This window comes from Gekko japonicus, unplaced genomic scaffold (genome assembly GCF_001447785.1).
Source record: "Gekko japonicus isolate JY-2015 unplaced genomic scaffold, Gekko_japonicus_V1.1 scaffold279, whole genome shotgun sequence".
NCBI lineage: Eukaryota > Metazoa > Chordata > Lepidosauria > Squamata > Gekkonidae > Gekko > Gekko japonicus.
The window spans coordinates 1,268,808-1,285,926 of NW_015162485.1; the positions used below are offsets into that span (position 1 = coordinate 1,268,808).

Below are 17,119 nucleotides of genomic sequence, written 5' to 3' on the forward strand. Positions count from 1 at the left end.
CAACAAGCACACTACTGTAAGCCCAATTTTTATGTGCTTGATCCGAGCTCGGAGTTCCACCAGGTCCAGCGCGCACTCCCCTTTTCGTTCCTGGTTCACTGAAGATCTGTCTTGCCTTCGGGTCTCTTAGTCGGCCTCCCCTAGGACCCCAACCACGACCAGCGAGACCGCTGAAAAAGAGAGACTGAAACAGAGGGAGGAAATGCTTGCCTGAAGAAAATCATTGGGGTGAGGAGGAAACGGGGCAAAGTTTATGATCTTGCTTTATTTTTTTTCTTTTTACTGACTTCCCCATGGTGCAGAGCTACTTAATAATACTTTGTTATTTATAAAGTACTTCAAACAGTTATATGGTGCTACATTATTTGGGGGGGGGCAGTAAGCAGCATTTCCTACACAGTTTCAAAATTCCTCTCAGTGTTCTTGTCGTAAATGAAATTCTCCCTTACCAATAAGTAATTTCTGGAGACAGACTTTCCTTCAGTGAAACAGATTTTATTTGGTTACAGCCTGCAGACCGGGTGTCTCCCATCGCCCAATGAGCACTGGGAGAACACACCTGAATGAGGTCTGGGACCTGATATTTGTTCTGTCCCGGCGTGGTTTGGAAAATAAAAAAATGCCCTCTTCCGGCCACCAGAGCTGGTGACAAGAAGTTACATAATAATTCCCGGTCGCCTAATTACTTCACTTCTGCTTTTTATTAAGACAAAAAGCCCCTACTTTCCCAAAAAGGGCATAATTACTCCCCACAAAGTTCAATCTTGAGTCACTCGGGTCGAGCCCCCCCTGGTCCGTTGGGTCAACAGGAATTTCAAACCACGAGATGTTCTCTCCCTTCGAGTATGTGTTCATTACTTTTCACAATCATCTTAAGCTGCCCAGCCTACTTCTCTATTTTTCTCCAGCCTGGGTTAGCTAGAACAAACAAGTCAAAGCAGTATAAATATATATATATGGGTATATGTGCTAGTTATTAAATACATTGTTCAAGCATATTGATTTCTTTGCTAGGTAAAATCTTCAGGTACTTTTCCCAGTGTCACATTAAAGCTATGGCAAGCCCTTGTTGTGTTTTGCCAATTGCTAGCTAACAGTTGACCTTTTTCCTCTCTTAGCTGGCCCTAGAGTTTAGTTCCTATTTTCTAGCCTTATTCCATAACCCACTCTCAACGCCCACCACAAGTATCTTGAGACACAGATATTCTCGTAAAGGGATGGTCTTTTTTGTAAAGAATGGACTTGTCTTCTCGTAAATCTGGACTTTCAGACCGCAAGATGTCCCATTTCATCCGGCCTGTCTTGGGCCATCATCTCTGCAACAGACTTGTTTATCAGAGTCAAATGTCAAGTTCCTCATTTTAGTTTCCTTTTATTTTGGTTTTACAATCAGGCCTTTAATAATTGATCTCAAGCAACTTCTTTCATAGTCCTTTTAAAGAGTATCTGAGCAGAAATCTTTACTTTATTTCATTTATAACAATCTTATCATATTCTGTGTGTATCTTCTTGTAAATAAATAATCCATCATACAATACATACAATCCAATCAACTTTCATGGTCAGATTCCAACCTGATTGTCAAGGTAACTCATGTACAATCAAATGAAGTTTAAACACTTCAAGTTATGTCCATGCAGTCCAAATATTCTCAAAACTCTCCTTTAATCTTGCTTCTTCCTTGACGAGTTTCTGGATTAATAATTCACTCATTTTAGAGCCTTCCTTAGAAGAGGAATTAAACTGCATGAAGCTTTGTCTCTTAATTAGTGCCTTCTATGTAATGATTTTGCTATTTTTTCCTGATTACGTTTTTTGAAACCTGCATGGTTTATAAACGTTTACTCCTCTTCTGAGGAAGGCTCCAAAACAAGTGATATAATAATCTGGAAACTCGTCAAGAAAGAAGCAAGATTAAAGGAGAGTCTGCAGATCTTTGTCAGATACCATGGTTTTTTGCTTCCCACTGGAAAAAGGGCCCATTAATCCTTCTCTGTTCCTCTCAGGTTTTATCCAGTTCATAAACCGTGGTAGCATATATCCTGAACTCTTGGTTGCTCCATTATTGTGGAAATCTCTGGGAGGGTAGTTAGTCAAAAGCTTTGTTTGAAAATCCACATTCACTGTGGGAGGCACATATGTATAATTCTTTCTCTGACATTTGGATTCTGTTGTTGAACCATGCATTTTCTTCCTGGAAGATAAACCTTCTTCCTGCCTTAACTGCAGTTAAAGGATGTACCAACACTCCAGTGTTGTTAATCAGTACCTTTATAATCAGGATACAAAACAACATTTTGAAACCTTAGCTGAGGAGTAGTCTTAGTAACTTTAGTAAGCTGATGCCACCATATTCCCTCAACAATCAAGGAAGTAAGAGGGAAGTCACTCTGGGGGCTGAAGAGAAAGAAGTCCCACTTTCACATTCCCCTCCTGATCTCTTAACCATGATTGAGAAGGAGCCAGCGTTGTATTTGCACTAATTTCCTGGGTCTCTTCTCTGTACATGATTCTTGGTACCCATCGAGATGTCTAATAGGTGAGTGCTGCATGACTTCCCTTTATAGAAGCCATATCAGCTGTTCTTCAGCATAGCTTGTTCATTTACAAGTAGAACAGTTCTAGCCTTAACATTTACTACCAATTTACTCTGGACAAAAGGTAGGATGCTCCCTGAACAATTGTTTAAAACGTTGATTTAAATTGGCTACTTTCCAGCTGGAAATAAGATAACTTTAATTATGAAGACTGATTTTAATGATGTTGCACATCATTGTTAACAATGCTGTGATTTCATGCTTGAGTTCCTTAAGAAACTTGGAGGGGCTTGGAGTGTTCATGTTATCCCTGCTTTGCCCCTTCATCTGCTAGGTGAGATTAGGCATATGAGAAATAAAAAAGCAAGAAAAGAGCCAAGTTTATAGCTTCTCCTTCCTTGTGAGAATGGCTTAGCTCTCTCTCTGTCCCAGGAATGCAAGGGTGAAACAGCTAACTAGTGTTAATGTTAGATTGTAGACAGGTATGATAAATAAGCGGAGTTGGATTACTTTCTGGGTAGTAACATATAGCCCAGCTATAAAGATAAAAACTTATCAGCATCCAGAACGCAGAAATGTTAAGATACTAATTTCTGGCAGAGAGTGTATATACTATTCTGTGATCAGCTTTGCTGTGATTATAACTTTGCTCATAACTTGGTTCTGACTAAAAACTTGTTTATGGCTTCAGTGGACAGTGTATCTTGATCGGGTGTGTTAAGTCCGATGCTTAACAAAATAGTCAGAGAGTGATTTCAGCAAAACTCAGGTTTATTTCAGCTCGACGATCACTTCTCTAACACGGTACAACTTCTGATAGCCCGAACAGCTTTTCCATTGCAGCTGTTCGGTATTTAAACATTCCGGGCTAATGTAGCCACTCCTACTATACAGTTATCAACCTATCAGGTTGAGCGAATAAGGACCAATCAGAGTCTTTCCCGCTTATATACATTTGAACCTGATTGGACGCATTAGTCTTGAACTTCAATCCCTGTTCAAGACGAAGCTTAACATTGCTTCCTTATGAGATGTTTCACATTACATCTTAACGTATTCATGGCAGCTTCTTAATACATTACAGGTGAATTGACGTAATGCTTGAGCATTGTAGAAAAGTGCCACATTTTACTATCCTTGTCAAAGGTGAAATATCATATGTAACTAATGTCAATGACAAATATATAATCAATGTCATTTAGCCTGCTCGCTTATATTTTCTCTCATCCGTGTACATGTATTAATACATTATATTATTACCTAGTATTAGCAGAAAGCAAATATGTGTGTGGGCCTGTTATTATTTTTAAAAGGGGGGCATCATGTCTCAGAAAATAGACCTCATTCTTTATATAAATGTTTGACAAAGTTCTCTCTTTTGCAAGGAAGGTACTGAAGCAAATATACGTGCCTTTTCTCTCCTAGATTCAAAAAAGATGGCGAGGCTATTACATCCGAAAATATATCCATAATTATTATGCCTTGAAGAAGTACCTGGAAGCTATTTCTTTGAATAATGAAATGGTCAGGTAAAGATTTTTTAAAAACCTGAACTGCAAAACTTTAAATTTCTTCTTTAAAAAATTTCTGAATAGTTTATGGTGCTAATTAAATTATTCTTTTATGGAAAGAATTGTCTCCATTATCCAATATATAATGTACTTTTCTTTTCCCCCTACATAAGCATGTGGTGCAAAATTATGGTTCTCATTTATACCAGTATGCATTCAGATATGATTCTTTTGAATTCATTGGAATGAGTCCAGCACTAATAAATTCCATTTTGTTGGATGTGTATTTCCATCCACATGCACAGAAGACTTCATTTCCCACTGACTTCACTGAATTTAGAAGAGTGTGTATCTCTGTTTAGGATGGCTCTATAAGACCACTATTGCAGCCTGTCTTGGGTTCTGCCTCAGATAAAGGAAGCTGAGAAGTCCAGGTTCCTTCTTCTGGGGCTTCATGAGCAATACCTGCTGGGGTCAAAGCTGTCTTTGCAAAGGTCTGGAGGTAGGTTAGGAAAGCATAGCACCACCATTGTCCACTATGATGGTTTCCCTTGCTGAATGAGACCATTTAGTTATCCACTTCAGGATTAGACTCAGTTTGATGATGATGGGCTCTTTTTGTAGCAGGTACTCATTTGCATATTAAGCGACACACCCCTAATGTAGCCAATCCTACAAGAGCTCACAGTAGGTCCTGTAAGAAGAGCTCTGTAAGCTCTTGGAGGATTGGCTACATTAGGGGTGTGTGGCCTAATATGCAAAGGAGTTCCTGCTACAAAAAGAGCCCTTGATCTCCCCTACTTCTGTGACCTCTCTGTCTCCTTTGGGTTTCCAGGCCCAGTCCATCAGATATTTATTTTATTTACTTACATTATTTATAGTCCGCCTTTCTCACTGGGACCCAAGGCGGATATTTAAGACCTGCACAGAAGAGGGAACTGCACTAGATTTGGGCCTGGATCCAACCAGCTTTTCTACTGGTGAGAAAGGAATGAGTTGTTTTTGATGACCCAAAAAGGCAATGCTGAGAATTTTGTGACCTGCATATACAAAAGCCGTATGGGACGGGGTTGTAGTATGGAGAGAAATTGGGTGAAAGAGCTGACTGGATCCAATCCATGGTATTTGCCATTATGGTGTTTAGGAGAAGTCTTTATTTACCAGATGTTTCCTTTCTAAATAACTCCTCAATTGCAGAAAAACTGTCATGTTGAAAAAATGTTGCTTTGTATACTAAATAAGCCAGGATATATACTTCATTTAAAGCTGGTATGTGTCTGCATTATAATAATACTTGTTTACTGCATTATAATAATGACTTTTTGCCTGTTTTAGTTTTCTAGATTAATAGAAACAGTAAAAAGTAAACTTTGAAATACATCAGCACATAACAGTCACCATTCCTGTTAAACTAGCACATAAGATCAGTAAGCGAATATGTTTCTGGCCAGCCTTTTTGTCATTATTTTTATGTAACACATACGTAAGATTATGTTTTCATAGCAAGACTGGGCCTGTTACGAAGATAAATTGGTTTGATTAATTTAAAGGCTGAGTTTGCACCTGCAAGACGTGTACACTTGTAACCTATAGCCCCATATGCAAAAACTGCCCCAGGTTATAAACAAGAAAACGATACCATGAAATTAAAAACCAGCCTCAGAGATACAGATTGGCAGCATTAATAAAACATTATAAAGCTGATCTTTAGGGAAACTTACAGCATACTCAGATTTTTTTTCTACTTTTACTTCTACTTTTTAGAAGTAACTGTTACTTAATGTTTTGCAATGTTAAAGGTAGCATGTAATTTCAGGAATATATTGAGTTCATTAGACTTGTGCTCTTTAGTCAGTTATGCACAAGCCCTTTGCTATTGCTCTAGTCTTTAAGCTTAATTTAAAATATATCTCACTGGAGGCTCTTTCAACAGAACTCAAAATTACAAACAAAGATTGTCAACTGTATTTTCCTCAGAATGCTGGTGCGTCCGTGTGTGTGTGTGAGTGTAAATAACAGATGTCAGAATCTACCTGCTGATTGTTTCCTGCAAATCGCCCCTGCACCCCAACTAGTTTTTAACCTTGCCCCTCAGTTGGGGGAAGAAAAAGCCAGGAGTACGCATTTTCAGGGAAGAATCGACGGAGATAAGAAAAATCAGGCATTCTTCACTTTTCTGATTCTCCCTCTACTCCCATTCATGACATCTCACTAAAGGTGGTACCCTGACCTGGATAGCCCAGGCTAGCCCAATCCCATCAGATCTCGGAAGCTAAGCAGAGTAAACCTTGGCTAGTGTTTGGAAGGACGACCTCCAAGGAATCCCAGGGCTGTGACGCAGAGGCAGGCAATGGCAAACCACCTCTGAAATGTCTCTTGCCTTTTAAAAAAAGTCTGGCTTGCGACCTAGTGGTGCACAACAATAAAAGAGCTAGAACTTCTGGCTACCAGACAAGCTTAGGATCTCCTGGCTATTCTACACAATGTCATATGATGATTATGACCAAAGATGGTTTGGGATCCTATTCTGGCTGAATTATTGTGTAGTTCTGCCCTTTGTTTGATCTGAAATGAAGCAAGCTGGGGGACAGTGCACTGCCCATTCTTATACTGAGGACAAGTCATGAAACTGCCATTCTTGTACAGTAATTATCCCATCTTTAACCCAGGTACACCGTAAAACTTCCAGTTCAGATCTAAAAAGGTGATTAGCCACTCAAATGCACTGCTACTATTGTTGTTGGTTTTTTTAAAATCCAGTAAGGGGGAAGAATAGCTGTCTTGCTTGAGTTGAAGATAAGCTTGAGCAGACGTTCTGACTAGCTTTTCCCACAAATACCACTGATTGTCTGTATTCCCTCTTGAAAGATTATAGCTGCCCTTGATACAATACTAACACAATCCAACCCACCTTTGAATTTTGCAGAGAACTCATTAATTTCTAACCTTCCCCGTCATGTAGTCAGCTTCTCATACCTAACCCTCACATGTCCAAGACAAATGTAGCGATCTTTGGCGTGCTGTTGATGTCTCAATCACCACCTAAATGTCAAGGAGTGGCCCATCCCTTCCATATGGACCATGAAGTCCAGGATTATGCCTAAGGGTACTGTTCGAGGCAGCTCAGGGACAGTAACAGTTTGAGGGGATAGGTATTCCACTTGAATGTGGGAAAACTTTTTGTCAGTATCTGGATGTGGTCTTGGGTGACTATGTTAGGCATAAATCTGGCCCAGGCCCTTGTGGATTTGTCAGTAGGAGCCAGTGTTCCCTCTAAGCTGAGTTAGTGTGAGCTAGCTCACAGTTTTTTAGCCTCCGGCTCACGCATTTTTGTCTTAGCTCAGGAAGGAGGGCTCCAGAGCAAACTAATTTAGGCAGTAGCCAAGTCGCCCGCTCACAACTTTAATGCCAGTTGCTCACAAAGTAGAATTTTGGCTCATGGGACTCCACAGCTTAGAGGGAACATTGGTAGGAGCAATCAGGCCCTGGATCACAAAGCCACAAAGGCCTGCAGGATCATTTCCCAAGAGATGAGGTAAGGAGAAGAATGTACAGCCAGCAATTAAATTGAATAAACGTTAAAGGTTTATTGCATTCACACAGAAAGTATTAAGATTTCCTAGGACAGAGAGTCTATAGGTGAAAAAGGACTCTCCCCAATCTTCCTGTCCCTTTACTCTTTATAGCTCATGGCATGTCACATTGTTTCTTGAGTGAACTCTTCTTTCTGGGAGTTGGAGGAGGTCTGGTCACTTGGTTTCAGCCACTCTTCCCTTCAGCTCAAACAACTTCTTCCTCATGTCAACATTCTTGGGAACTACAGTAGAGGTCGCCAGCACATACTCTGTTTGCAGTGGGAACACAGGGGGCCAAGGGAAATGAGCTGCAAGTTATCTGGGTCTTCTTTGCCCTGGAATCTGCAATAAGAACTTTCTTCGGAGCTTTCAGACACACTAGCTTTCATTTTCCTTAACACCAATATTTGTGCTGCACTGACAAGGAATGCATGCTAAAATATAGGGAAACAAAAGCTAAATGTACGCTAATCATAAAGCTTACATATACATGATAATATTTATTCTTTTAAAAGGCAATTTTTACTTGATCCAATAATTCGTACATTCTATTGCTTAACTGTCTGTGGGACACTGGAAGATGGAAGACGAATAAATGGAGCCAGTGTAACTTTCAATTTTATCTCTCACAACTTTGCCAAAAACAGTATGGGGTTCCCTATCCCTCCTCCACATAATCAGTCAGAAACGGGGGATTGGTGCTGAGGCTGGTTGCAGTTTGGGTTGGACATAAGCTGGAACTAAAGCTAGCTCTGGAATCAGGGAGCAGAGTGCATCAAACTAGAAGGTGTGCTTTGTTGACCAGAAGGGTTGTCAACCTCCAGGTAGGACCTGGAGCTCTCCCAGAATTACAGCTGATCTACAGACTCCAGTTTCCCTGGAGAAAATGGCTGCTTTGGAGGATAGATGCTATAGCACTATACCTTGCTGAGGTCTTTCTTTTCCCTTCCCCAGGCTCCATCCCCAAATCTCCAGGAGCTTCCCAGTCCAGATTTTGACAACCCAGTTTATCCGGAGGTATGGGCTGGGTTGTCATCAATATACGGATGACACCCAGCTCTACTTACTGATGGATGGCCACCTGGACTCTGCCCGAGAAAACCTGGACAGGGCATTACAAGCTGTAGCTGGATGGTTGCAACAGAGCAGACTGAAACTGAATGCATCGAACACGGAGGTCCTGCACCTGGGCTGTGGGGGACTGGGATTGGGAATCAGGCTTCCAGCCTTTGATGGAGTGCCATTGGAGCTGATGTCGAGGGTGAAGAGGCTGAGTGTGGTCCTGGATGCCTTGCTGACTATGGATGCCCAGGTCACCGCCATTGCTAGGTCTGCCTTTTCCACCTGAGGCAGATCAGGCAGTTGGTCCCATATCTCAGCCCCCGTGAGCTAGCTACAGTGACCCATGCAATGGTCACTTCCAGGCTGGATTATCGTAACTCCCTCTATGTGGGGCTACTCTTGACCCTGCTCCAGTACAGCTGTTGACTGCGTTGTCTCTGCAGACACATAGCCACCCAGTTGCTGCGGGAACTTCACTGGCTGCCTATTGTGTACCAGATCCAGTTCAAGGTGCTGGTACTTACCTTTAAAGCCCTATATGACCAGGGGCCATCATACCTTCAGAACTGCCTCTCCCCATATGAGCCCCGCAGGAACTTACACTCTATTAATCAACACCTCCTGGTGGTTTCCAGCCCCAGGGACATTTGACTTGCTTCAACGAAGGCCGGGGTTTTTCCTGCCTGGCCTCTACCTGGTGGAATGAACTCCCATTAGAAATCAGGGCCCTGCAGGACCTATTACAGTTCTGCAGGGCCTGCAAGACAGAGCTCTTCTGCCAGGCTTTCAGCTGAGGCAGTGGGCGCTCACCTGCTATTGGCCTCCTCTTCAGTGACCTCAGATCCAAATGGCCACCTGGGAACCAACTGCCTCTTGCTGAGATCTGTTGAGGCACCGGTTACTATCACTATTTTTAGATATAATATTACTATTACTATTTTTAGATAGGATTTTAGATATATTTTAACGGTTGATTGGTTTAGGGTTGCCAAATCGACTTACCTCTGCCGGCAGGGGACTTTGTGCTGGCTCCTGGCGCGCACGCCGCATGCACATCACAGGGAAGTGACATCATGACGCCGGGCACGCTGGGGGCGGGGCATAGCTATTTGAGGGGAAAACTTTATGTTTTCCCCTCAAATGGCTGTGCCCCACCCTCAGCGTGCCCGCCGTCATGATGTCACTTCCCTGTGACGTGCACGCAGGGGTGGGGTTTCCCCCGGGGCCCGATTCCGCGGGGGTGGAAATCGGGCCTCCAAAGCGGGGGGAAATCCGCCCCCCGGGGGGATTTGGCAGCCCTAGATTGGTTGTGTTGTGATTTTTATGATGGAACCTGCCATGAGCCCACTTGCAGGGAGGGTGGGACACAAATCAAATAAATAAATAAATAAAGCAAGGCCAGAAGGCATGATTTCACTCCTTGTATTTATGCATGGCCTGGCCAGTCTAGAGACCTAATACTGCTTGACTCTCTACCCTTTTGTTCCTGAAGGTGGATCTGGGGCCTAAGCATACGCAGTACAGGGTAGCTCAGTAGACCAGATTCTGCCATTTTCTTTATGACATTGTTGTCTTAATGGAAACACCCTTGGATAACTGCAAGGGCAAAGCAATACACTTCCAAGGCAGCTATCCAGCCCAAAGTGGTTATGGGAAGTAGATTGTGGCATGATTATAAAGTCTCTAAAAGCAAAATCTTACGAGAAGGCAGTGTATACTTGATCAAGATCTACTGCTCTTAACCTTGAGTGTGGAATACTATAACAAATTATGTGTGTGCCTACTGGGTAAGAAGATAGAGGCCTATCTTGATAGAAATGGATAAATGAGAGCACATGGCAGCCATACTCCAGCATTTCCACTGGGTTTCCTTTATCTTAGAAGCACAGTTTAGAGAACAAGCCACATACAGCTCTGCTCCTTCAAAAACTGGGGAGCTAATTGTTAATATTTTAATCAAACAATTAATTATAGGGAAAGGATAAAACATTTTTAGAATAGTGGAGTAGTTATGGGCAGCACTTTGACTTCTGAAATGCCTTTATTAAGATCCCTTATGGACTTCAGTGTCTTCTGTAGATTGATTCTCCTGTTACAATTCAATCCTCACTGTGCATCATACTTTTATACAATCCCAGTTGCAACAGATTTCACACTCATCATCTGTATCTAAAGGGGGATCTTAACTGTAAAGTAAGTAGAAAAGAAGGAAAAGGTGCAATTTCATTAAGCTCTAACATATCATTGGCTGTCAGGCTGGTCTTGTTATGCTGTCCATCCTCATTTAACTATCCCACAAGATCTCTTAATGAAGTTAAGCCCCAAGTTCACTCCAATAATTCTGTGGCAAGAGTTTGTGCAATGTAACAATTCATCACTTGTCAGGAAGGCACTTTTAGTTTATACATTTAATAAGGGCATCCTCTAGCTTGGTTAATTAGAAGTGAACAGTTTGCATATTTACTAAATGTGGAGTGTCATTGCCACCACGGCCTATTGCCTACATGAATTATTTCTCTATCTGCAATAAACAGCTGGGTAATTATTACTGCCATAATCAGATAAATTCCCTCTGTAAGGCTTTTCTTACATGGCAATTCTTTGAACTCATCCAAAGCTGAACAAAATTTATGAACTCCAGCAGCCAGGCCACTTTTTCATAGTATATTGTCCCTATTTCAAGGACACATACAGCATCATAAATATTATATAAATTAGGAGGATAAATATGATTACCTAAAGATTATATATTAATACACTCAATTTTTTTCAAAATATAGTTCTCGGGTTTTAAGTGATTAAAGGATAGTTCTGTTTTTATCTAATCATAGATAGTTAACAGGCCGCTTATAGTCCAGGGTGAAGAAGACAAACTTTGAGACTGGAAATAAACCTGACAGGTAAAGAAAAATCTTGAGTGTGTGTGTGAGGAAGGGTATTTTCTTTGTTAATAGTAATAGTTCGGTAGCTTTCATAGGCATTACCTAATTTTTTAGTTGCAATCATTTTAGCAGGTGATTAAAAACTTTATGTAGTTTCATACATTGTTTTCTAATCACTGTTTTAAAATGATACCTTTTTGTCGTTAAAAGTACATGCTAGTAGCTTCCATCCTGCCAACCTAGCAGTTCAAAAGCAAGAAATTGCAAGTAGATAAATAGGTACCACTTCGGTGGGAAGGTAACAACGTTCCGTGTGCCTTGGTGTTTAGTCATGCCGGCCACATGACCACAGAAATGTCTTCAGACAGCGCTGGCTCTTCGGCTTTGAAACGGAGATGAGCACCACAACCCTAGAGTCGGACTCGACTGGCTTTCGAGCAAAGGAACCTTTACCTTTACCTTTACTAGTGGCTTCCATGATAGTAATTCCAGGAGGATAGCTGTGTAGTCTGTTGCAGCCAAAAATAAGCAAGATCCTTGTGACACATTAAAGACTACCAAAATTTTATTCCAGTATAAATTTTTTGGACTAGAGCCCATTTCTGTCTGCAGGGGAAAAAATGCTTAAACCTTTAAGGTACCATAAGACTTCTGTTTATTTATGTTTGTAGACCACCGTAGGTAGAAATGTACTGATATTAAGTAGCAGTGGAGATCCCAGGTGTCACCTGGCCAGTGGGGGGCTCCCAGGGCACATGGAACAACTGGAAGTTGATCAGGGAGCGTGCATTTGTGGGCAGGGCTTCCCCTCCCATCAGCTGGCTGGCATCGGGAAGGAGCCTGCCAAATCAGGGGATCCCCTGCCCCCACTGGGGGGGTTGGGATCCCTAAGTAACAAGGATCACCAACCTTGTTAACCCTGTGGGCACCTTAAGAATTTTGAGAATAGGTAGTGGGCACCACCACTATGTTGGGGGGCATGAGTAACCACAGAATGGCTTCCATGAGGGATGGGACCAATCACCAGTCACCAAAATGTTGGAAGCTTCCAAGCCAATCATCATCCTCTGATAGAGGCAGCTGTTTTCTGAATGGGTGCTCCCTTTAGACACAAAAATGGGGTCTTCTGGTCTGTTCTGGTCTGTTCTGAGATGCAGGAAAGTCAGGAGTGACTTTTTTCTTTGAGGAAGAAGGAAGTGGGCACCAGGAAACACATCATCAGCAGGCGCCCTGGTATCCATAGGCACCGTGTTGGGGACCACAGTTCTAACCACTATACCAGAAAAGGACAGAAGCTGAGAAAAGAGGCAAGAACAGTAAAGGGAATTAAGGAGGGAATATGATGAGCAATTAAAAACAATAATGTCCATGAGTTACACATGTGAAGTTTGCCATGATGATGTCTCTGGAGGCCATTATTGCATGTCATGTTATGACTGGTGGTCTCTGTTGGTAATGGCATGCACATCTAATAGGGGAAAATGTTTGTGGTATCTGGTGTCCTCAGTGGTTTAAGATTCAGAAATCTTTCCTAACGTTAGCCTGGAGAGGAGATGACTGAGAAATGATATGATAACCATCTTCAAGTACTTGAAGGGCTATCATATTGATGATGGCGTAGAGTTGTTTTCCATTGCCCCAGAAGGTTGGACCAGAACCAATGGGTTGAAATTAAATCAAAAGAGTTTTCAGCTAAACATTAGGAAGAATTTCCTGACAGACCCATTCCTCAGTGGAACAGGCTTCCTTGGGAGGTGGTGGGCTCTCCTTCTTTGGGGGTTTTCAAACAGAGGCTAGATGGCCATCTGACAGCAGTGCTGATTCTGTGAAATTAGGCAGATCACAAGGAGGGAGGGCAGGAAGCATTGCATCAGTGCTTAGTTCTTGTGGCCCTTTCTTACACACCCAGGGAAATGCTGATTGCCACTTTGGGGTCAGGAAGCAGTTTTTCTCCAGGCCAGTTTGGCCAGGGATCCTGGAGGGTTTGGGGCTTTTTGCCTTGGGGGGGGTATATTTGTGAATTTCCTGCTTTGTGCAGGGGGTTGAACTAGATGACCCTGGATGTCCCTTCCAACTCTATGATTTTATGATTCTATGATTCTGTTAATGTAAAACATGTTTTACCCTGGATTTAATGTATTCTAACGGCACATGCTATAGCTTCCTTGTGAAATTAAATGGTTCTGACCAGAGCTTGGGTATAAGATCTCCTGGGAGCTAGAAAAGCAGATGAAATATTACAGATGAATAGCCTTCATCCATTCCCAATCTCACTCATCCCAATTTTTCCCCGTAGTTAATATTACCTAGAAACAATATATCCCATTGAAGCCTTATGTGTCCTCTTTCAGCTGTGAGAGCACCTTATGCTTTAGCTATCTGTTTGTCTGTCTATATCATAAGCTTTTGAACTCTACTGCTTTGGAAAATATATGCTTTTTTCTATCTCTTGTGCTTTATACAGCTTTGTATAATTCACAGGCCAGAATTGCTGCTCCTAGGTTCCCGAGACAGAGTAATAAAAAATTATTATGTGTAAAATCAGTACAGATTTTGAAAACCATTTGTGGTGAATCTTCTGGGCAAGGTCCCTTAAATGTTCTATTGCTTCTGTCTAAAGCAGTAAAGTCACAGCCAAACTACACATTACAGTAGGGTTGCCAGCCTCCAGGTGGGGCCTGGGGATCTCCCGCTTTTACAACTGTTCTCCATCTGACAGAGATCAGCTCCCCTGGAGAAAATGGCTGCTTTGAAGGGTGGACTCTATGACATTGTACCCTGCTGAGGCCCCTCCTTTCCTCAAACCCTGCTGTCTCCTGGATCCACCCCCAAAGTCTCCAAGTATTTTTCAACCCAGACCTGGCAACCCTACATTACAGGAGGGCACAGGGCAACCTGTGGCCACTGATGCCATTTTAAACAAGAATTTAGCAGAATTGTCACAAGGGCTTGATCAGGTGCAGCTGAATTAGTCATTGGGGGATGTTTTGGCACTTGAAAAGATATGGGTGGGGTGACACAATATTGTATGATGCTGCCACACTATGGTCCCAATCAGGATTGGGCCCTTGTGGCAATTTTTAAACTGCCTAATTCTCAACTAAAATGGTGTTAGCAGCCACAGATTATAAATAGAGATATGTTGTAGTCAATGTTCCCTCGAAGCTATGGAGTCTTGTGAACAAAAATTCTACTTTGTGAGCTACTGACATTAAAGTTGTGAGCAAGCGATTTGGCTGCTGCATAAATCATTTTGCTCTGGAGCCATCCTTCCTGAGCTGAAACCAAAATGTGTGAGCTGGAGGCTAAAAAACTGTGAGCTAGCTCACACTAACTCAGCTTAGAGGGAACACTGGTTGTAGTACTATTAGTTGACCTCATAATTGCATTTACAATTACACATTCTTTGTCCGATGAAAGTAGAATGTTCTTCTGGGAAGGAAATACTTAAGGTGTTTTATGCTAAAGCTACCTGTTGCATATAATGCATGGATTATCTTATTTTTCTATGCAGAAAAGGGGGAGGTGATTTTCACTCATTCCCCCCTCCCACTTCAGACCCTCACTTTGCTCCAGTGCTGCTCTTGAGAATCTGCTGACCCCAGGAAAAATATCAAGGGGCTCAATGGATTGCAACAGGAGGCAGAAGATGCTAGTATATATTGATTTTCTGAAATGCTTAATACTACAAATTTATAGATATCCAGACTCAAGATTACAAAATTCTTGTTAAAATGCAACAAAACACAGTATTTTGATAGAGTTCAATAGGATGTGAATCTGTAAAATTGTAGTATTCTATGTATTACCATTACTATAATAATATTGCTACAATCATCATTTATATACCTTTACCAGGTCTAGATATAATATATATGCATTTTTAGTTTTTTCTAGAAACAGGTGCATTGTCAACCAAATTTGATGGTTCCTGCATGTTTATGTGTATGAGGACAATGGTTTGAAATTATTAGTGTTTGAGAGCCCAATAGCATTAATTACTCGACACCTCAGCCTACAAGTAATATACATAGATCTACAGTGAAGGAATAGATAAATTTAGTTTGCACTCTGTCCATGTTCAGAGGCAAACCTTATATGGCCTTCCCAAGTATTTCAAAGACTATAGAACAAGTTTTTGTAGTTAATTTTTGCCTGGCCAGTATAATTACAGTTGATATAGAAATAAGAGCTTCTTCTAAATTATTGTTTGTTTATTTCAGAAATTTATATGCTATTTCTCCAAACACCTGCTCAAGATAGTTTTTAAAAAGTTATAAAACCAATATAACGAATATGAGCCTGGGGGGGGGGAGCATAAAACACCACTCAGCAGCCTAAAATAATATTCTTAAAACAGTTCTCAGGCTAGAAGCAGACAATAAAATGTGCTTTAAAAAAGGAGAAACCCTGCAGATAAAGGCCCGGGTAAAAAGAACTGTTTTGGTTTGGTACCTAGAGGAAAATATGATAGGTGACATGTGATCTTCAAGGGGAGGTTATTCTAAAAATTAAGAGCTGCCTCTGAGAACACCTTGTTTATGGTCACAACTAGGGTTGTGCAAAAAAAAAATTCAGCCCATTCAGATTCGGCCGAATTGGGCAGAATCAGTTTCGGCTGGCAGTAAGACTGCCACATGTCAGTTTCATCAGTAGGAGCCAATTCGGGAGTCTTTCGCCAGGGGATGATACGAAGTTGTTCAGGGTGGTGAAAACCAGTGAGGATTGTGAGGCACTCCAAAGGGATCTGTCAAGGATGGGCAAGTGGGCGTCAACATGGCAAATGGGGTTCAATGTGGCCAAGTGCAAGGTGATGCACATTGGAGCCAAAAATCCTAAATATAAATACACATTGATGGGGTCTGAACTGGCAGAGACTGATCAAGAGAGAGATCTTGGAGTTGTAGTAGATAACTCACTGAAAATGTCGAGACAGTGTGTGACTGCAGTAAAGAAGGCCAATGCTATGCTGGGGATTATTAGGAAGGGTATTGTAAACAGATCAGCCAATATCATAATGCCCCTATATAAATCAATGGTGCGACCTCATCTGGAATACTGTGTGCAGTTCTGATCACCACACCTTAAAAAGGATATTATAGCTTTGGAAAAAGTGCAGAAAAGGGCAACTCAAATGATAAAAGGGTTGGAACACTTTCCCTATGAGGAAAGGTTAAAGCGCTTAGGGCTCTTTAGCTTGGAGAAACGACGACTAAGGGGTGACATGATTGAGGTTTATAAGGTTATGCATGGGAAAGAGCAGGTAGAGAAAGAGGTACTTTTCTCCCTTTCTCACAATACAAGAACTCGTGGGCACTCAATGAAATTGTTGAGCGGTCGCGTTAGAACGGATAAAAGGAAGTACTTCTTCACCCAGGGAGTGATTAACACATGGAATTCACTGCCACAGGAAGTGGTGGCGGCTACAAGCATGGACGGCTTCAAAAGGCGAATTAGATAAGCATATGGAGCAGAGGTCCATCAGTGGCTATTAGCCACAAGGTACTCTGGGGCAAGTGATGCTCTGTCTTCTTGGTGCTTGGGGGGGTCAA

The 17,119-nt window shown here is 41.8% G+C and overlaps 1 protein-coding gene across 1 annotated transcript in view; it reads left to right on the top strand.

The window, feature by feature from the left end:
- SPATA17 (spermatogenesis associated 17) overlaps positions 1-17,119 on the top strand; it is a gene marked incomplete at its 3' end in the record, with an annotated part of 121,462 nt that overhangs the window by 37,341 nt on the left and 67,002 nt on the right. The window contains 1 exon segment of the mRNA XM_015405926.1: positions 3,963-4,066. Within this exon segment, the coding sequence (XP_015261412.1) occupies positions 3,963-4,066 (104 nt within the window).